The sequence below is a fragment of the Podarcis raffonei genome, chromosome 3 (assembly GCF_027172205.1).
Source record: "Podarcis raffonei isolate rPodRaf1 chromosome 3, rPodRaf1.pri, whole genome shotgun sequence".
Lineage (NCBI taxonomy): Eukaryota > Metazoa > Chordata > Lepidosauria > Squamata > Lacertidae > Podarcis > Podarcis raffonei.
In genome coordinates, this window is record NC_070604.1 from 78719460 (window position 1) to 78741261 (window position 21802).

Below are 21802 nucleotides of genomic sequence, written 5' to 3' on the forward strand. Positions count from 1 at the left end.
TCATTCTTAAGTATGAGTTACTTCACACGTGATTGGCGTTGTGGCCTTTTTTAGCGGGGTGGGATCTGCAGCCCTGCCTTTTGTTTGTATAGCTGTGATTTCTTAGTTTTTTAGGTTGGTAGAGCATGAGACTCTTAATCTCAGGGTTGTGAGTTTGAGCCCCACATTGGGCAAAGGATTTCTGCATTGCTAGGGGTTGGACCAGATGACCCTCATGGTCACTTCCAACTCTACAATCCCATGACTCTCTTGTTGTTCTTAACTGATTTTAATGAAAGTCGCTTTGGGTCACTCTGTGACAAAAACGACTAACAAATAAAATACATAATAATTATTTCCTGCCCTGCACCGAATCAAGTTGTCCACCTAAACTAGTCAGCTGGGAGCAGAAACCAAAACAGATGCCAGTGAACATGCTGTCACACCATATGGCCTTATTTTGAGAAGCAGACTAGACACAGAAGTTTCCTTTGCATGCTGTCTGTTGTGTGTAGAAATGCCAGAGCTATGGGACTCCCATAAAGATGGTCACACCTGAGCAGAAGGGAATGGGAGAAATGCCCACATTTAGGTTGAGAGCATTTATAGACCAAATATAACCCCATGCTGTATCAGTTTATTTTCTGGTCTTTAAAGCACCACTCTCGTTTACCACAAACAATATTTTCTGTAATTGATGTAAAATAAAAATGAGATCTAATCATGGATCTCCTGCATCACATGGAACTAGGCTCCAAACCTTCACTTATCTAGCAAACCCACAAAAAAGAGGAAGCATTTTGCAATTTAAGCAATGATAGAACGTTTTTCTAGAAGATGCAGCCCAATCAGAAAACCAATTTGGTACAACAACAAAAAAGGCAAGGGGGGGATCAGTTCTTGCTAAGATGATTTCTCTTTGTATTATTGTTTTTATAATCATAGAGAGAAAAATAAATACGATTTACTATAGCCAGGCTTTTAACTAGTCACCATTTCTCTTTCATTTACTTACTGTGCTGCTAGTGAATCTGTTCATATATGCTGTGATGACCCCACACTTGCTGCCAGTAAAAAGCTGACAGCTGTCAGGCACCCAAGCGCAGCTTGTTACCTTGCATAAAAGAAAAAGTGAGAGACATTTAAATAGCATCCCACACTACTTTTGCTTTTATTAAGTTTATGCCCTGCTGTTCATCTCAAAGACCCTTCAAGGTGGCTTATAACTGCAGAACAGACACCCCACACTTTTCAGTTCTTTAGCGGTTTTCTGGAAGTGCATTGGCTAAAGCTCTCTTAATCACAGAGAAACCTACAGCTGCTTAATGAGGGTGCAAAGCCACCCAGCACAGCAGGGCTCCTTGCTTTCATAATCTGAAAGCAGTTATTCTACACCACAAAGGAAGCTGAATCCAAACCTTGCGGGGGGAGCCCAGAAGTAGTTTCTAGAGCTGTGCAGAGGGAGCTGCACCTCAAAAAACAGAAAATCCTTTTGCAGGCCGGCACATGAGCCTAACTGGGTTCAATTACTTTACCTTTTCCGGATTTCATATTCATTCATATTAACAGTGGTAAATAGCTGCCTTCATTATTTGTTAAATTCCTATACTTCCCTTCATTCGAGGCTCACAGGGCAGTTTACAATATAAAAACACAATAATGCATAACATATTAACAAACAAAAACAATAATGCACACACACAAACAAACACAATTTAAAAGGCCATAGATTTATGAACAATCGTTTTCCTATAGTCTTGCTGAAGTGAACAAGTCAAGTGATGACTGGTAGGCAGGCCCTATTCATGGTGCTACCACTGGGTACGGCCCGGCTGGTGCTAACCTATGACAGGGCCTTCTCGGTGGCAGTTCCCTGTTTGTGGAATGCCCTCCCTAATGAGATCTCTCTTGGTCTTGGTCTTTCTCACTATGCACATTCAGGAAGAAAGTTAAATCATTCCTATTTGCCAGGGCATTTGATGGCTGAAAAAGACTGTTCTTGGCAACCTTGAAATTATTAATTATGAGGGCATGTGACCATTTAAAAATGCTTTTAGATGTTCTTAAAGTTTTAATAGGGACGCGGGTGGCACTGTGGGTTAAACCACAGAGCCTAGGACTTGCTGATCGTAAGGTTGGCGTTCGAATCCCCGCGGCGGGGTGAGCTCCCATCGTTCGGTCCCAGCTCCTGCCAACCTAGCACTTCGAAAACACCCCAAAGTGCAAGTAGATAAATAGGGACCGCTCTCCAGCGGGAAGGTAAACGGCGTTTCCGTGTGCTGCGCTGGTTCGCCAGCAGCGGCTTAGTCACGCTGGCCACGTGACCCGGAAGCTGTCTGCAGACAAGCGCCGGCTCCCAGCCTCTTGAGCGAGATGAGCACGCAACCCTAGAGTCGGTCACGACTGGATCTGTTGGTCAGGGGTACCTTTACCTTTTAAAGTTTTAATGTGATAAGTATGTTTTGTTTTAGTTGCATTGTTTTATTGCTTGTTTGCTGCCCTGGGCTACCTTGAGGAGGATGGGAGGGCAGAAATGTAGTAAACAAATACTACTAGGAGAAATGTTCACAAAGTTAGCAGGTTTATCTACATCTCTATAATCCAGAGGAAGCAGAAGTCCAGGAAAATCAGGGACATGAATGTAAGACTAATAGATTTGTAGTGGTATAAGCCCTCATGGATGAGAAGCCATTTCTTCAGTTGCAGACCTGCTCACACACATTCATAAGAAACAGCAATAAGGCAGGCCAGATTTCCAGTAAGTGGCCTTTTGGCCCCACTAACAAATATATAGCTGCCACCTGAGGATGAACACTGTCTAAAGTGGGGTGCAGTCCATAAAAGCTCATGTTATAATAATACGTGTATTAGGTCTTGGCCTAATTTAGACATAGCACTGTGCCCACATGCTCCCTTATCCCTTTCACACCATAACACATGGTTGATTGGCCTCCATCTTGGGTTTAATAAACCACAGTTTCTCTTAACATCAAAACCAAGAAATTGTGGTTTAATCTTTGTTAAAAAACAAGGATAGGATATCAGGGATCAGTTCGTGGTTAGCAAACAACGATTAAACCAGTTTCCTGATCTTAATAGAATAGGAAACTGATATTTTAATAAGCCGTTATAGAAGTGCCAAAGTGAGACAAGCAATGGGAGGAGAGGGGCAAGAATGGCGAGCATCTGGACAAAATCATTAGACTGATTTCTTGGACATAAATCATTAGACTGAGGTTATCTTTGAACCAGCATATCATCTAAGATGCTATGGATCTGGTTTCGCTGCCGCAGATGAACACTGCTTTTCAAACACGGCATTCTATAGTTGAATAGAGGGGAAATAAAAATGGCTTTTACCTGATGAAACTGTGAGCTCTGTATAAAGTTAACTGGAGGTTCACTTTGCTTGCTTTTCAGTCTCAGTATATTGTCGGCATATCCCCAACTCAGAATGGCTGACCACTGGATATCTGTACTGTGCATGCTTCTTACACCTGTAACAGCAGTCAGGACATTCAGATGAAGCAGAAAACTCACAGTGTGTTACAACAAAAAGGCACATATTATGTATCTATTTTTGGATTTTAAATTCCACTGTTTGAATGTCTGAGCAACAAATGGACACTTCCCAATAAAGTCTTAAGATCAGGGGGTGGGGAGTCCTTTTCAAATGGGAGGGACACATTCCCTGCTAAGAAACCTTTTGAGGGCCACATGCTAGTGGCATGTGGGACACAGGCAAAGGTGGGTATTATCTTTGCATTAACAGAGTTGAAGGTCAAATTCCAGCAAGGCAAAAATCCTGAGGGCGGAGGTGACCCGGAAACTGCAATTAATCCAGAATGCAGCAGCTAGACTGGTGACTGGGAGTGGCCGCCGGGACCACATAACACCGGTCCTGAGAGATCTGCATTGGCTCCCAGTACGTTTCCGAGCACAATTCAAAGTGTTGGTGCTGACCTTTAATGCCCTAAACGGCCTCAGTCCTGTATACCTGAAGGAGCGTCTCCACCCCCACCGTTCAGCCCGGACACTGAGATCCAGCATCGAGGGCCTTCTGGCGGTTCCCTCATTGCAAAAAGTGAGGTTACAGGGAACCAGACAGAGGGCCTTCTCGGTAGTGGCGCCCACCGTGTGGAATGCCCTCCCTTCAGATGTGAAGGAAATAAGCAGCTATCTTCTTTTTAAAAGACATCTGAAGGCAGCTCTGTTTAGGGAAGTTTTTAATATTTAATGCTGTATTGTTTTTAACACTTGATTTGAAGCCGACCAGAGTGGCTGGGGAAACTCAGCCAGATGGGCGGGGTATAAATAATAAATTATTATTATTATTATTATTATTATTATTATTATTATTATTATTAAGCCAGTGTGGGCTGTGGCAAAGGGAGAGTACTGTAGGCCTTACAAAACAGCCTGGGAAGGCATATTTGGCCCCTGGACCCAAGTTTCTCCACCTCTGCCTTCAATAATGTGGTCATTTTTAATTTTGTCTGCGCTGTATAACCAAATATCAAACCCTGAACTGGATAGAGAACAGACACACTTGAAATTCTTCAGTTTCCTAAACATAAAAAACACTTCCCACAGTGAAGAATCCTTGTTTAACAAGTTTACTGGGAGCAATTCACATGTGATCAGAGCAGTACAACTGCTACAGAGATCTCAAACCACGTAGGAAACTGGCTGCATGAACTGACTTTGGAGCAGAATCTTGGTACATCTGCAGAACCACTTATTTCTGGACGGTTCTGTAGATGTGGCTAAAATTGCTCCAACTCACATGGGAGCCACTTCACAAACTGCTTCCCACACAGTTCTGCTCCCATGCACTTTGAGATCTCAGCAGCAATTATTCCACCCAGGTAACAAATGAGTCAGGCCTCAGCATTATATTAGCTGCAATCTTTGAATGAGTGAGAGACTGGACAACAGAGCAGCTGAGACAATTAGGCTGGCAGCATGAAATCTTTTTTGCAATGCTACTGCAGAGACCACTGAGCACCCTTACCTTGCTCTTTGCTATAGATCATCAGAAGACAGAACTTCCGGGATAAACCACAAATTGCTCTTGTTGGCAGAGCCTGCAGGGAGCCAAACCTTTCCCCATGTGGTTGGCTGAAGCAGACAAGGGGATCAGGGGCACTTGGGGAACCTACATATTCCCCCCACTTCAAGCCTTTAATCCAAGGTAAAGGACTCTAAAAGATAATGAAATAAAACAGCTGTCAGCTAACACATTTTAAACAGTCATTGTAGCTAAGCGTTTTAAATCTCAAGCTGAATGCAATTTTCTTTAACATACATTAATGTTAAACAGGTATTTATCCAAAGGTAGCTTCAATGATATATAAGTCTTAGAACAATTATCAAAGGAAAAATAGAAGCACGGAATAGTGTAAGACAAAAGGGCAAAATTCAACAATTCCAAACTGCTAAGCTAAACCATGGTTTACTGGGTTGGAATGGCCAATCCTGGCTCATATCCTGGTTTGGGAGTAAGCCCTTAAATCAGTCTCGCAATTCAGAATCACAAGATACTGTGGTTTAAGAAACTAGGAAAGTGTTTCTGAAGCAGGGTGCAAATGAAGGCTGGAAAGAGAGGCATGAAGAAGGAGCATGAAAGCACAGGACTTGTTTCCTGGCTGATAATCCACTAGACTTGAATCACTACATCTGAGCCAGGCCTAAGAGTTTGCTAAAGGTAGATTATATCAAATATTTAATTTTTTCCCTATTTTCGGCATAGATAACGGGCTTCCTGGTACTGATCTTAACCTTTAAAGCCCTAAATGGCTTGGGGCCTGAGTACCTTAAGCCCCCCCTTCTGAATTTTCTTCCCAAGTCCCAATCATCATCTGAAGCCCTAACTCATATCCCTCATCTCCAAAAGTACAGCAGGCAATACCCAGAGCTAGAGCCTCTTTTGTTGAGGCGCCCTGTGCCAAGTGAGGTATACCAGACCTTATCAGTGCTGCTAAAAACCTGGCTGCCCCAAAAGGCTTTTACAATATTCTTCCCTTTTTGCTGGTTTATCTTTGGGTAGCCTGGTAGCTGTTTTGCCGGGGTGTGTGTGTGTTAATGGGGGCTTGGATTTGATGTTAATATCTGTGGTTTGTTAAAATTTGTGGTTTTAATGTGGATTTTATTATTATTTTAGATTTTTGTGTTGTGAATTTTAAGCCACATGGAGTTTCTTTGAGAATTAGGTATGCTAAATGTTTTTAGAGTAAGTAAAATACATTCCTGGGGCAAATAAAGGGTGTGATCTAATCATCTCAGGTTTTAATAAAGCATTTCTGTGAAAAAACTTAGGGACAACATTTGGAGATTAGTATCAGTGAACGCTTTCTTTAAACATGAGTTTCTTCTTTTCTTTTAAAGGAAAATCTGTGGACCTCTTTGGTCAACACTGACATGAATTCCTGTATAATAATACAGTGGTACCTCAGGTTAAGTACTTAATTCGTTCTGGAGGTCCGTTCTTAACCTGAAACTGTTCTTAACCTGAAGCACCACTTTAGCTAATGGGGCCTCCTGCTGCCGCCGCGCCGCCAGAGCACGATTTCTGTTCTCATCCTGAAGCAAAGTTCTTAACCTGAGGTATTATTTCTGGGTTAGTGGAGTCTGTAACCTGAAGTGTATGCAACCTGAAGTGTATGTAACCCAAGGTACCACTGTACATGAGAAAATAAAATGAACAAGTAATCAGGAACGTGAAAGATTACTTGATGCTTTGCAGTCCAGCTGAAATATCTCCTTGTCAAAGGAAAACAGAGTGAAATATAAGAGGGTGATTTTCAGACAGATAGAAACTTTAGAATTAGGGTAGTGAATGTGTGCCCCCCCCCAAGTTGGTGATGAACTACAACTCCCACCATTCCCAAACACTGACTATGCTGCTGAGGCTGTTGGGAACATGAGTCCAAGAACATCTGAAGGGCCACAGGATCCCCTTCCCTGGTTAGAAAGAAGGGGAATCTTCCAGATACTCCCCTACAAAAAGACCCCACACACTAGCTGCCACATATTAATTAATATTAAGCAGCCTTATGAATCACTCTGACATACCGGATATGTGATCTCTTTAGTTTGCTCCTTTGTGTCTCTGAATGCAAGCTGCACCAAGAGCCCCATGGGAGCAAGGAGCTCTCCCTCCATAATGAGTTTGGATCCAGGTCTGCTGACATGTGCGGTGTGGAACAGCTGGCGAGGGGTTTGTCCATATGTTTTTATCATAGTCTCCAGGGCTCTTCGTTGAACTGGATCTTCTACAGCTGACACGTCCATTCCAAAGTATGTCTAAAATGCGAGCCAAATACAAGACTATAATGTTCTATTGAAAAGACAAAAAAGGGGGGTTCTTGCTGCACAGTCTGATGCATTTAACATCTGCATGTGCTTGAGAGACTTGGATTAGACAAAAGTCCCGAGTAATGAAGCACAATACTAAGCTTAGGTAAAGCATACCAAATCTGCAGACTGACAAGTAATGTTCTTACGCAAGATCATAATTTTAAACCACCAAGACAAATGCACTATGATAGCAGGCCAGCTACTCCTTTGTCAGGCACACTGCCTATTAATGACCCCAAATGGTTGGTGGATGTTTCTTTAGTGGGAGCTGAATTCACACACCTTGGCAGAGTAAACTGAGAGTTAGCTGAATGCAGGAAGGTCTTTAGGGTGCAGGGTCTTTCCCTGAGGACCTGGTGCTGCCTAGTAGGAGCTGAAGATGCACTAATAAATGGTCAAGGCGACTGCCAAGAAGCTCCAGGAATTCTTTGCATCTATCCTCACAGAGGAAGATGTAGGGCAATTCCCAATGCCTGAACTAACTTTCACAAGAGGAAGTCGGGGAGTGTCCTGTAACACGTTCTACAAATACAACATCCAGTGATTCTGTACAATAAAGAAAAACCGATTTACGGGGGGAAAGGTACTCACAGCAGGGTGAAAGACATTGATAGCTTGAACTGAAGCCTTGCCCTTTTGCTTATACCCAAACACTAAATCAATCCAATGGCAGATTGTCTGGGAAACATGGTCAGACTCCAAAGCTTGACGGTGGATCAGGATAAAAAGTCGGGGATCATTTCGAGCCCAAGGTGGGAGATTCACATGGTTCACTCTTTCCCCATTCTGACGCACCCCAAAATCAAATCCTATAAATATAAAGGCTTGTTTATAGTAGCTGGCTTGGGTTTGAGTACCCAATGCAAGTAAATGTTCGCAACCCACTCTTCCCTTCAAGCAGCTCAGAGCTGCCTACACAATGTTCCTCTCCTCCCAATTTTATACTCAACGAAACCCCAACACACCTTCTCTGTTAACCAAAAACTCAGGAAGATAAAAAAATTCTGGAATAAGCTCCTTTACATCAGTCATGGATTCATATGATGAAAGGCGCCAGGTTGTGTTGGTGGAGTGGAAGGTTCTGTCTGGAATGTCAAAACTCTGGTCTGTAAAATGAAGTCAAATTAAACTGATTATACTACAGAAAATAACCCATTGCATGAGCTATACATTTATAGAACCCTGTAATAGGACAAAACAGAACCAAAACGGATTATTTTTTTGGTCATACGATACTATCAAAACACCAGTATAAAAATTTCCAAAGCTATATAAATGTACTACACATACCAAATTCATAACAGATATGATCATAATAGCCACATTTGGCTAACGAAACAGCGATAAATACAAACAGCTTCTATATAAATGATGAAGTAAATGTATATATGAAAACCTAAAGCAATTCTTACCTTGATAAGCTAAGAACATCTTTGTGAAAGGAGGCATCCTAACCAAGAAGTGAAGTACAGTTCCACTATTGGAGTAATGAGATCCATAGTGATAAGGTTGCACAGGGGGCATCGGGTCATCTTCTCTTGCTCCTTTACGGTATTCCTCTTCTAAATACTGCAAAAGGGGAACATATGGACATAGGTATGCTTCTCCAAAATCCACATGGAAATAGACTCGCAGTCCTGTCCCTATGTAAACTACACCAAACTATAATCCATCCATCCACCTGTATCATGAAGGCTCCCTTTGGTTGGTGGGCAACCAATTCAGAGGTATCATGCCATTAGTCTTCTGATATTTTGACTATCTGGAATGCACCCCTATCCAGCTAAAAAAAAAAACTTCGGGCAAGCTTATAGTAGAAGTACACAGGAAAATGAGAAGAATCCTGTTGGATCAAGTGAAAGGCCCAAATTTGACAAGTGGTTGGGACTATCCACTTTGCCAGTGACATGATTAACATGACAAGCATGGGTGAAAGGTATATTTCGCCAGCACATTCCCTGCAGAAAGTGTGCTGTTGTTGCAGCACACAGCAAGACTGAACTTTCCACTCATCAGCTGATGAATTAAGAATTCAATCTTGCTCTCTACAGGGATCTGCAGTGTGTTCCCCTAGGACTAAACTCTGCCATCTTGTTCATCAGCTGAAGTCATACAGTGATGTCAGCTGATTGACAGATGAGCGTGGTTTGGGGAATATGGTCTTGCGGGCCAAATTGGGCCACCTGGTAGATTGGCCCACAGGCCAGAGGTACCTCAGTCCTGGTTTAGTGGATAAGATACTTGCTAATCTCTTCACAAAGGCCAGTATGGGGAGGAATATTGGGTTATGAATGTTTTATTTCCTTTCACTCAGTTGAACTGGAAATGTATGCATATGTTTGCAGAATGAAAAGCAAAGTCAATAGTGTTACATAAAGTTCTCCTTTTATACCAGGCTGGCACTAAGCAATAACGCATTAGATATCTTAATACCTTGTAAGTGTCCACATAACGATCTTCCTTTTCTTTTGATTGTACAGCTATGGGTTTGACCAAATTTCTGAAATTATACAAATATTAGCAGCTTGTCAGTTCCATAAATTACTGATACTTGCTGTAGTTAAGAAACACAACAATGAATACAATGGGTGTTTATTAACAAAAATATATTAATTCTACAGCAGACGACATATTTAGTAAATTACTTTAAAAGAAACAATTCATGATATTTCTTATTACCTATAAACGGATGGATCATTGAGGTCCAGCGTTTCACTAGTATAGTCGGAAAGTATAAAGGGAAATACTGGATACTGCATAAGATCATTGAAGGAACGGCCTGCATGTTTGTTTAAATGAGTGAGGTATTCAAAATTAGTGATCTGTCCTGTGTACCACAGTTGGGTTAATGCTGTAATGTTGCCATACTTCAAGATGTTAGGGAGGTTGTTTGTTAGGATGTGGTGGTACACATCATCACGTACCTAAAAAGAACCAAAATATCAAGCTTTTATTTCAGTACTTTAGCTGAATTAACACATGCAAATACCTACATGCATTAATCAAGCATTGCAGTGGGAGAGATCTGCCCATGGAAGGCAACTGGCAGAAGGGGACTTTCCTACCTTCTCCTCTTCTCTCAGGCCCTCTGAAAAGGTGGGAACCACTACCAAGAAGGCCCTCTGCCTGGTTCCCTGTAACCTCACTTCTCGCAGTGAGGGAACCACCAGAAGGCCCTCAGAGCTGGACCTCGGTTTCCGAGCTGAATGTTGGGGGTTGAGACGCTCCTTCAGGTATACTGGGCTGAGGCCATTTAGGGCTCTTTTCAGAGGGGTCAGGGGCTGCTCAGGGAAGGAGGTAATGTTGGGGAAAATCACTTTCTAGCCAGCCCTCCTGCAGGCAGTTCTCAGGCTCCAGTTCTTGGATATGTATTAGTTTCAACAGTATTTAGGACAATCATACAAGCATAAATGAGTAGGTATCCTCCATTTCAAATGCAAGTCACACTCACATACACAAACTATGCATGCTATTATATGAATGATCACCACTAAGAAGTTTAGTCAGTGACTGCTAGGGCTGGAGACTTTTCAGTGACGCCTGTCCAAAATGTGGAACTTCATCCCAGAAGTTCTAAGACAGGCTTCCTCTCAGGGTTGTGATTTAAAAAAATAAAAATAAAAAATTATCAGGTCTTTGAATGGCACTGTGGGTTTTCTGATGTACTTTGTTTCCTTGGATGGTAATTTAATAGTGCTAAATATTTTTGGTTGGTTGAACACTGTTATGACCTTTTGGGGAAAGTGATATAACATTTTAATAAGTGTTAAAATATGAAACTCTGCAGAAATAATGTCAAGATTGCCCAAAGACTAATCCAATTCATATAAAAAACTACTTTGGTTTGTTTTATGATACAGCAGTATATAAATATTTTTATAAACAAACAAACTATATATATATGTATGTATATATGTATGTATGTATGTATGTATATGTATGTATATATATAAGTACACATTATTCCTGTCATGGTTGTTTGCCCATGCCTTGACTACTGAGAATCTACCAAAGTAACCATTGCTGAAAGCTAATGAAAATGAATACCATTTCTATCAAATTCCATCTAACAACTAACTAAGCATTTTTAATGAGATTAGGAAAATTCAAAACTAAAATTATTTCCCCTCTTAATCTTAAGATTAAGTAATAGATAGCATTGTGATTGACATCCTATCAGATACAATCTGAAAAAACCAACATTCTCAGCTCACTATTCTCTCCTTGCTGAAAAACAAGTTATTTCACCGCTTTAACGAAGTGATGAAAAATCTGCCTTATTATTCTATTAATAAGCTTATTTTGGTATATACTTAAAAATATATTTAGGCTAACTGTTGCTCAACATTGCTATGCTATCATGGAAAATATTTACCTTTGTGTTGTCAAAAGCTAAAAGCAAAGTTCTGCCATTTGTTAAAAATATTTCTACAGCGTTGTCCCTTAATTGCCACCAACGCTTGTGCACTTCTTTGATTTCTTCAAATGTCCAAGAAAACGATGCTGGTTCAGTTTCACCATGAAAGCTCTGAACAAAACACAGCATATTAAAGTTATTGGCCTTTTAAAAACCATGTTCATTTAAAATGCATTTATTTGCCACGCTAATATTTTGTAATCTTTCAGATACTGAGTAATAAACTTTGCAATTGGGTGGCATATGAACACTGTTAATACATACTACATTATCTAAATCTATCATTCTTGATTTCATATTATATTTGACCCAATAAGCATTCATCAACTTCATGGCCAGCAGGAACAGTTGACCTGGTCAGGCTCTAAGCAAGGGCCCACTGCTAGGGGCCTCAACCTACCGCCCTATGCCACCACCACTCATGAGCTGCCCTCCTTCCCACCAGGTCACATGCAAACTAATTCCTGTATAAAACACTCAAGTAGAGTTATGAGATTTTGCATGAGAGAAGAAGAGAGCCGGAGCAATAAGGAAGAGCCAGAAGAGCTTGGAAGTGGCTGGTTGTGCCCTATGGCCAGTAGATGCCCAGAAGACAGGGAATCTTCTTGATGGGGCCTCTCTGGTGTTAAGGTAAGCTAGCACTACACCTCCCTTGGCAGGGGATAAGAGGATGCCTGTTTGTCATGCATAAACAACCATAGGTTGGTTGGTTGCTGTGTGCCTGCATCCTTGTCATTCTCATTAGGAATGCCAATGATTCTGGAGAAGTTCCTCTTGGTTGCACATTCTGGCCTCCCCAAAACAAAACCTGCTGGGAGGGAAACAAGCTGAACTCTAGAAAGTCTTCAGTGCAGGATTTTGTGTTGTGGTCCATTACCAGTTCCCCTTACAGTGTTTTCACCAGTGCAAGCACTTTGCAGGGAGTCACTGCACATGGGAACCAAATCACTCCCATTTAATGTTCCTGGCCTGCAGTCCCAGCCTCTGGCCTGTAATCCCTTGATGAGAATTCCAAAGGACCAAGTACTTACAAGTTTTATTTAAGTTACCCGGTAGATGCTTGAAAATGCAATCCGATAATACATGCTTGCTCATATCCAATTAGTTTAATGGGATCTGAGTATGTACAGTCATACCTCAGGTTAAATATGCTTCAGGTTGAGCGCTTTTGGGTTGTGTTCCCGGCAACCCAGAAGTAACGGAACACATTACTTCTGGGTTTTGCTGCTCGCACATGTGCAGACGGACAAAATGACGTCACATGCAGGCACGGAAGTGGCGAATTGTGACCCGCGCAGATGCACAGGCGCGGATTATGTTCGCTTCAGGATGCGAACGGGGATCCAGAACAGATCCCGTTCGTATCCAGAGGTACCACTGTATAGGACTGCAGATTGAGTTACATTTCTAAATTACACTGTCTACAATTTTTAAAAATTGTTTTTCTTTGACAATAGAGTTTTCCCATGTTGGTCAAAACTTGTTTTAGTTTATAGGACTGGGGCCAAGAGGAGGTGTGTGATTTGAGGAGGGAAGGAAGGGTGCCAGTGCTTTTTTTTCTAAAAAAATTAAATGTTTAGCGGTATTCTCATTTTCCTACTCATATTGAAATACTGCCCCTCAATGAGGCCAAACTTAGATTCACAAAATGTTTAGGGGTATGCGTACCCCTGCGTTCTCCCAGAAAAAAGCACTGGGGGGGGGCAAGGGCTCAAGGGTCCTCAAAATCTGAAGCTGACCCTGAGCAGCTCCGAGAGACTTTACATAATGATTGTAAAGAACGATGATTGATCTATTGATAAATCAGTTCTGGTACTATAAAGCCTTGGATAGAATTTCCAATCCCTGAAAAGAAAAACAAATATCCTAAAACACTTTCAAGGTTTTCAATACTGTATAAGTTTTTTTTACTTAAGTTGGGAGGAATGCTTCTGAAATATTTACAAAGTAAATTGCTCACAAAACACATTAAAAATGAATATATCTGAAGTCCTGGGATTTAACACAATCACAGGTTACGGCTAAAATTATGCTAATGAAAAAATCAACTTTGAAAACAAGTCAATTCACTTTTTTACTTACCAAGCTTTCAATTGTATCAGAAGCATTGTCTTCCACAAAATACATTCCGCATTTACCTGCACCATAAAGAACATTTATATGGATTATTTATTCACCCACTTTGTAATATATAACCTTATTACACTGGAAATATACTACTGATATCAATGAATTGACATGAAAATAAGTCGACCCTAGATCCTCAGCTATTGAACAGTTTCTAAAAATAAACATGGAGTGAGCTCCAGTGTTGGTCAGAGTAGACCCATTGGCCTCAGAATCAGGACCACAGCACGTAAGGAGGAGGGGGCAGCACTCCCATCTGCATTCACTTCCATCATGGTCCTGATGCAAATACCCCATACCCACAAAAAACCATCTATTCAGTCTTGGAGTAAAATGTCTATTAACATCAATGGAAGCTTCCCTCCTTGGGATCATAGCAATAGTGCTGATGAGTTAGCAGGTTCTCTGGGAACTAACAGCAGTTTTCATTGGAACCACAGCAGGAGATAGGTTAAATCCCTCACCTTGTGCACTGTTGTCCAAATCCCGACAGACACACAAGGGGAAAGCAGTTATTTATAAGAACCATGCATTTAACATGATGTCTAGCTTGGCCTGAGGAATAATAGCTTTTTCCTGCAAGTTTTCTTTCCAACGTTTCCCAAATTATTAAAAAAAAGGTGCTGTTTGCAAAACATTCACTTTAAACAAAGCAACTCAACTGCTTAAATGTGAGGTTACAGAAATAATATCTGTTACCTAGTAGCAATTCACCAGGAGTCTCTCTAGATGGTGCCACGTTGATGCATCTTCGATTTACTCTGCAGCGACATACAGGGAATTCACTGGTTTGCTGTTACGAACCTCTCCAAAGCATGTCAAAACTACCATTCTCAAATACAATACTTTAGCAACATGGTCAATGTGTTCTGTCAGCTGGATTACCAGTCAAGGTCACTTGCATGATTCCAACTATTCGCGGCTGAAAGCTGGCTAGTTGAAATTCCGCAAATTAAATGCAAAGTTTCCCTGGTACAAAAAGAACTTTAAAGCTCCCTGCCTTGCTTGCTGTGCAAGGCCCTCACAGCGCTCCAACTTCAGAAGGCTTGGGATGCTCACAGGAGGGGCAGTATGAGTGTACACATTTTTGTGTGTATACAAAACCCTTGGAGCCGAATCCCCGCATAAGGTGTAACTATACTGTACACCTTCATCCGTCACGGACTGCCTAATTTGATGGGGAGGGGGGAAGGGAAAATGGTTCCTGATCACCAGGAACTAATTCTCACTTTGAACAGGAAAGTGGGTATTTGCAATCCTGAATTATGCCAATTTTCCTTAGATGAAGGGCAGCATCTAGTGAAGCATGGCAATCACTTCTAGCTGCACAACAGAATTTCAAATGCCCCCTAATTCTGTTCTTGAGGTTCCCCCAACCCTCTGGAGCAAATCTGGGGAAGGCACAGGAAGCATGCAGGGAGAATAAAGGGAGCAGAAGTTCCCTTGTGCTAACGAAAATCCTTGTGCTACGGGAACTGCTTTCTTGGATACCGTCCAAAGTTTCTTTGTCACTTTTTACGCAGATGGTCTAGCTATGCAAAAGCTTTTTCTCCCCAATTGAAACTAACCTTATATGCTCACTGGCAGCTTTATCTTTTACAGTAGAAGAGTGAGAAGAATGAGTTTTGTCTTCAAAGAGATATGACAGAGGGGGTTTAATAACCTCTATTAAAAAAACACAAAACAAAAAAATTATTTTTTGCAACATTTAAGAGACAGTAACAGGAACCCCAGAGGATATTAAAGCATACCTTCAAATTTCTGCCTGTCTTTGAGAAGATACTTATTTGGAATAGTTAAGTAGCACCTCTGCAAACGCCGCCTCTCTCTGTTGGGGCCCTCTGTTGGATCTAGTTGCCAAGAAGTTGGGTAGGAGCTTGGGTCATACCAGAGTGCTCTGAAAGAAGAAGAATTTCATCAGGGATTAGGTGCCATCTCTGTCTTAAAACAGTGGTGCAAATTTCAGGAAGCCAAGATCTTCCCAGTGTCACCTTATGACCAAAAACTCAGTTCTGAAGAGCCTCAAAATATTACCACACATTCAAAAAGCACAGTTATGCTACTCATAGATAAAAATACACAGTCTCTTAAGGTACTGAAAATGGAGGATGGGTATAATTTTGAGAAACTAGGAAATCAATTTGGTCCAGCTTTCAGTGACCTGCAGTAAAATGTGTTTTTATTCCATTATCCCATCCTGATTTTTGAGAGCATGTTAGAAGAAGTCTAAGTTTACTAAGTTTATGTCTTGCATGTATTCTCTATAAGAACAGGAATTTGGTTTGTATCACTCTTTCCTTGAAGATGGTGGTGGGGAACGAGGCAGACACTCATATATTCCTAAACACTTTGCTACTAATTCATTCATCAGTTTTGTAGACACAGAATGGCATAGTTCAGATGCAACCCCAAACTATGGTTTTGCACTATGCAGAAAAGCCTTTGCAAGTCCAAGTAAAGTGTCCAAGAAGTGCTCTCTATCTCCACCTCTTCCTGCACAACCAGGAGGAGAGATGCCAAGATTACTTTAGCACAGTCAAGAATGAAATCTTACAGCTCGACACCTTCTTTAGAAAAAGGCATTAAGTCCTTTATAAATGAGCAAATATTTTCTATATGTATTTCAGATCATTTTCCTTTGAGATAAGAGACGAACACAAGAACAGCCTCTCATATCTTGAAAGGGAGATTGCCACAGTGAAGTTGCTTACCTGTCATGTGTTAGTTGCTGAATAAGCTCCTGCCAGTGCCTGCTAGCACTTAAGTCTGTTTTATACATTCCTCTGATGTGATGAATCACCTTCTTTCTTTCTATCCCTTGGGACAGAGACACAGCCTGGGTGATATCTCCAGCTGCTTTAGAAATGTCCTTCGACTTTGCATCCAGGCGCTGAAAGAGGCTGAATAAGCAAATCAACTTAAAAGGATTATCAGCTGTCTGTGTTTAATAAGAATAAAGTAAGTCCAAATACGCTAGGAACATGACCAATTTATGGGTGGATCCAGGCATTCAAGTCTTATTCACTTATATGACAGGAATACTAAACTGCTAAAACTTGGCAGGAACAGATTATCTGTCAACACAACAGTAACTATTTCATGTTTCAGAATCCGAGACACAGTACAGTTTAGCTTTAAAAAGTTAGAATGAAATACTTCTGTTTCAAGTTGGCTTCTGCTGAGGCACTGAGAGACCATGCAAGCACTAAGGCCATTCAAGTAGAAGGCAGGGAGTGGAAATTGACATGGCTAAACACATTGGACTGTTGCTACCGGAAATTGCAAGCTTCTGTTGAGTTTGCCACCTCCTCCTCTGTACTGTGTCATTAAAAAAAAACACATGACATGACACCATGACATGTATTTCCCTTTCTCGGTTTCACATCAATAGCTGCTATAGAGGCAGGTGGAAGTGGGGAAGCACATGGTATGACGCGATCCCATATGTATCTCATTTGATGGCAGTGTTGGAATTTGGTAGAAACAAGATTAGTAATGGTGCTGCTTTTGGTGACAACTTCACACCTAATGCCATTCTTAATGAAAACAGGAACAACTTACGTTTGCCTGTTATTAGCCATAGTCTTCTCCCAAGCCGCTTTGTTTACATCTTCCTCTGCCTCATATTTTTTTTGATCCTGAAAAAAATTGTTAGAAAAAAGATTTAGGGGCTCTTTTCTTTTCAGTTACTTACCAGTATTTTCATATTTCTTGTATCAATGATTCATTTTAAAGTATTTTATAAGCTTCTCCTTTTTTAATTATCTACAGAAATCTCCAGGAAGCAATCTTTTGTGGCACAAAAGCTAGCTCTCTCGACTGTTGTCCTCTCAACTGATGTATACATCTCTTAAACAGGGCAAAAGTGTGACTTTGTCCCCCAGAGACTATTTCAATGACAATTAGTCAAATGAAGATCAATAAGAAAAGTGATTGTATAGACTTACGCACCTCTCTCATAGCTTTTATAAGGTCTGGCTTTGGTGGTGCGTTGAGAGGAATATATTTGTAACCACAAAGTTTTAATGCATTCATAAACACTCCCACTGCTAACTGATCTTCATTGGACAGCTGCTCCTTGTGATCATGCATTAACTCAAATAAGTAGAGAGACAGTTTGGGCCCATGCTGAAAAGCAAAAAAAAAAAAAAAAAAGAATTTTAAGTAATTGGTTTTAAGGTCAATAGACTTCTCGTTCAGTGTTAAGAAGCACCACCATGCTTACTTGCAAAGTTGGACTTAGACAGTCTCGCAAAATTTCCTGGTGGCTGATTTCAGATAGGATCTCCAGAGTTTGCTTTCTCTCCTGTAAAGGGCGTGCTGGAGACAGAGCATGCACAAGCAATCTTCCAAGCTGCACGCGAAAAGTATCCTTACATGACAAGAGAATTCTCTTCCACTGTTGCTTCGGGGTACTAGATCTACTTGTGCCCTAAAGAAATAAAAAAAGTTAAGAGAACTTAACCAGATGCTTTTTCCTAATCTGACAAATAAAGCCTCTGTTTGATTTTGTACACAAAACAAAATGCAAGTAACATAATGCACTGTCACTGAAGATTCCACCCCCTCCTGCCATGAATAAGATTTCAGATATATATCCAGTGCTTTTTTTCTTTAAAAATGTTTAAGGGTACTCTCATTTTCCTATTCATATTGAAATACTGCCCCTCAATAAGGCCAGACTTAGATTCACAAAATGTTTAGGGGTATGTGTACCCTTGCGTACCCCCAGAAAAAAGCACTGTATATATCACATACACAAATGGAAGTAAAAGCCAAAAGCTTTAATAAAAATGGCTTCAATCAACAAGAACAAATTTTTACAGGATTGGGTTCAAAAACCTTGGAATGTTTTAATACTGTTCAAGCTGGCATATCAAATCCACATTCAACAGTTACTAAATAAGATGTAATTATTTAGAAACTTTATTCAAGTTCCAATATGAAACATATTCTGACCCCAAACCGAAATACACATGCACCCTAAGAGATAATTTTGGCTTACAGGTTAAAAGAGAACTAAGAAAATAAAGGGGGAAAACAAACTGTAAAACTTGTATATCCAGAATACATAAAGGGGGATTGAGGTAGTGAAGACAACAGGCTGCAGGAGATAACACCAAGCATAGTAACTTACAACAGATAATCCAATTCCTTCGATCATTATCTTCAAAATTTCTTTCAAGAAAGCAAATTTAAGGCTAGGTTGCTGTGGTTGATCCTCCTTTTCTGCCTCTTCCATCTGTGAAACTGAAAGTCTCCTCTGCACTGGGTCCTCCATTATGTCCAGCATATCAAGGCAGTTTTCAGAAAACTCTGTAATTTTTTTAAAAAACACTGTTAGGTCAGTGTTAAAAATCAGATGATTCCAATCCGGAGCCACGTTCACCCTTTTTTAAGCGACACAAGTAATATCCACTATAATGTGTATAAAAATAAATTTATTCAAGCCTGTGTTCGGCTGAATTGTGCTGTAAGTTGGGGAAAATCTTGTTACTGCTTCTCTCAATGTGGGCTATTGCATTTTTCATGAATTTTAGAGTTTTGTAAGTCACCTTGCTAGGATAGTGTGCTCAGAGAGGTGGCTTAAGAACTCTTTTAAATAATACTGCAGCAAATGATCTTGAGTTGTATCCAACAATGTCAAAGTAGATCCACTGAAATCAATGGATTTCATCAACATTGATTTCAATGGGTCTGCTCCATACTGACTCCATATATTTCCCCACATTCTTATTAGCTAATTTGTGGCCATTTTGTAAAACTCAGTGCAACAATTCCAATCTTTCTTCTGTCTAAAAACAAACACTAACGCTTCTCATGTAAGCCAAGCAAGCCAGAAATGGAAATGACTTCTCCAGTTTGGCAAAACCAATGCTATGTCCTAGTGGACTGCAAAGATTCAATTAAGGAAGTTGATAATATAGCTATTGGTAAATGGGATGAGTTTTAAGGTGGTGGTTGTTGTTGTTACTACTACTCTGCCCATTTAACATTAAAAACATTCTGATAATTTTTGAAGGAGTATTATTACCTTGATACATGAACCTGTTGGTTGACAGAACAATAATTCTCTGTAACCTCTGTGTAAGCTCTGCTTCGGTGGCACAAACAGGGTTGTCATGACTCATTCTTCGCTGCATCATCAAATTGAGTTCATCGCTTGCAATTGTACGCATCCTCATTAGCAATGTGTCTGACTGAGCAAGAGAAAATTTTCTAGCTGCTTCAAAATGAAAAAGAAATATCAATAGAAAAAGAAATATCAATAAAAGAGCTATCGATTAAGAGCCCCAGCGCTACCGATAAAGACTCTAGTGGTGATCAAAAGGAGGGAAACTTTCAATTTTCTTAGGAAAGGAGCACAAATGTTAGACGATTCATCAATGTGAACTAAAAGGGGGGGGGGGAATCAGTCAGGCTAAGTGTCAAAACAGCTTCAATAAGTCTAGCTGATTTACATATCATCAAAACATTTTTGATGACGCGATGCTCTAAATCTAATTCTGCAAAAGCATTTCCTGAGAAATGTTTTTTCAGAATGAGCTGGTAGGCACAGCTACCATTACTGCACCTGTATCTGTAGGGAACGAACAGAAAGCAGTTCCAAGAGGGGACAGGAGGGACGACTCCAAATTTAACAGACTGAAGGAGGAAGGCATCTCAAGTTGACCATAAGAAAGGAAATGTTGTCTTGGTAGATGAGGAATAATGGAGTCTTTCATTGCAACTGAACCTTTGTTTTAAACAAAAAATATCAGTTTTATGTGACTAATCTGAAGTATATACATTCTGCAAAGTCCTTTTACAAATAAAATAAAATCAGAGTTGAAAGAGAGTCTAGAAACAGGAAAAGTTGAACTGGTACTCCAGTTCTGAAAATGGCAGTAGGCTATTGGGCTAATATCCCAACTAGGTGAATTGAAGGGGATCAAATGTGCCCAAGGATATGTCTACACTATCTGTTTTTTGAACGCATAACTAAATAATGATGACCAGGTGCAGTCTAGGGATGGAGAGTATGTCCATTTTGGATTCTCACAGTTTTCCATTTTTCTAACCTTAGCATTCGAATCAATTCCTGGTGAAAAATTGTTATCATCTGGGTGCTCATTTTTCCTAGCATACATATTTTTGCAAACAACCTTCCCTAATATAATGCACTTTTGTTAAGTCGTTTTTGCACGGGTGCATTTTAATGCACACTTTCCCCTAATACATGCATCTTTGTACACATTTTTTGCTGTACAACTGTATATTACAAAATTTAGAGACGCACAAAAGGAAGGCTTGCATATTGTTTCAGGAAGGGGAAATCTGGTACACTTTCATGAGAACTGAACAGGATTTCTCCACTATCTTTATTCGGTACCCCATCCTGTTTCCTGTCTCTGATCAATGCTCCTCTTCCAGTTTGTGCTATTTTTATGCAGTCCAAAAAAGTCTGCCTCTCCCTAGCCAGTGTCCTGCTGGTCCTCCTCTATATGAATAGGGCACCCAATTATCTGTGCACACGTGCAATGTTGTCATTTAACTGAACTGGTTCAAAATTGTATGTCCCAATCCTGCTTTGCAAAGTCCCCGATAACAACATTCACTCATGGGAAACTTAACATTTTAAAAGAACATCTCCACAATGGGATAGGTTTCACTGCAAATTATGATCAGGGATTTCTAATTTCAAAGAAAGAAGAAAAAGAAACAACTAGTGCTGAATTTCATTACTCACCAGCGATGCTCTGACGTTTTTGCAACATAGCCTGCTGATGTGAAGGAATTAATTGGGAGGAATTGCTTAGATCTTCTGAGTCTTGATTTGCTGCGGTTTTTATGAACTCAATGCCTGCTTGTAGGACTCTGAACTGCAAAGCAATGGCCATATCTGAAAGGAAGAGATCAAATGAACAAGCATTTCTTCAA

General features: G+C 40.5%; 1 protein-coding gene across 9 annotated transcripts in view; it reads right to left on the bottom strand.

Moving 5' to 3' along the window:
• The window catches only part of LYST (lysosomal trafficking regulator), a 77188-nt gene that overhangs the window by 8923 nt on the left and 46463 nt on the right, over positions 1 to 21802 (bottom strand). For 5 of the 9 annotated variants that reach the window (XM_053382557.1, XM_053382553.1, XM_053382552.1 and 2 more), the window contains 22 exons: positions 21612 to 21764; positions 20457 to 20618; positions 19917 to 20105; positions 19020 to 19198; positions 18108 to 18314; positions 17834 to 18010; positions 17444 to 17520; positions 16594 to 16782; positions 15634 to 15779; positions 15451 to 15547; positions 14582 to 14643; positions 13838 to 13893; positions 11714 to 11866; positions 10018 to 10262; positions 9772 to 9838; positions 8751 to 8907; positions 8304 to 8444; positions 7930 to 8147; positions 7054 to 7284; positions 4994 to 5183; positions 3340 to 3476; positions 995 to 1093 (listed from right to left, as the gene is read on the bottom strand). In XM_053382557.1, coding sequence (XP_053238532.1) covers positions 995 to 1093; positions 3340 to 3476; positions 4994 to 5183; positions 7054 to 7284; positions 7930 to 8147; positions 8304 to 8444; positions 8751 to 8907; positions 9772 to 9838; positions 10018 to 10262; positions 11714 to 11866; positions 13838 to 13893; positions 14582 to 14643; positions 15451 to 15547; positions 15634 to 15779; positions 16594 to 16782; positions 17444 to 17520; positions 17834 to 18010; positions 18108 to 18314; positions 19020 to 19198; positions 19917 to 20105; positions 20457 to 20618; positions 21612 to 21764 — 3332 coding nt within the window. Of the gene's footprint in view, positions 1 to 994; positions 1094 to 3339; positions 3477 to 4993; positions 5184 to 7053; positions 7285 to 7929; positions 8148 to 8303; positions 8445 to 8750; positions 8908 to 9771; positions 9839 to 10017; positions 10263 to 11713; positions 11867 to 13837; positions 13894 to 14581; positions 14644 to 15450; positions 15548 to 15633; positions 15780 to 16593; positions 16783 to 17443; positions 17521 to 17833; positions 18011 to 18107; positions 18315 to 19019; positions 19199 to 19916; positions 20109 to 20456; positions 20619 to 21611; positions 21765 to 21802 lie in introns of those variants that run through there. The other 4 variants (XM_053382556.1, XM_053382555.1, XM_053382554.1 and 1 more) reach the window with 4 other exon arrangements.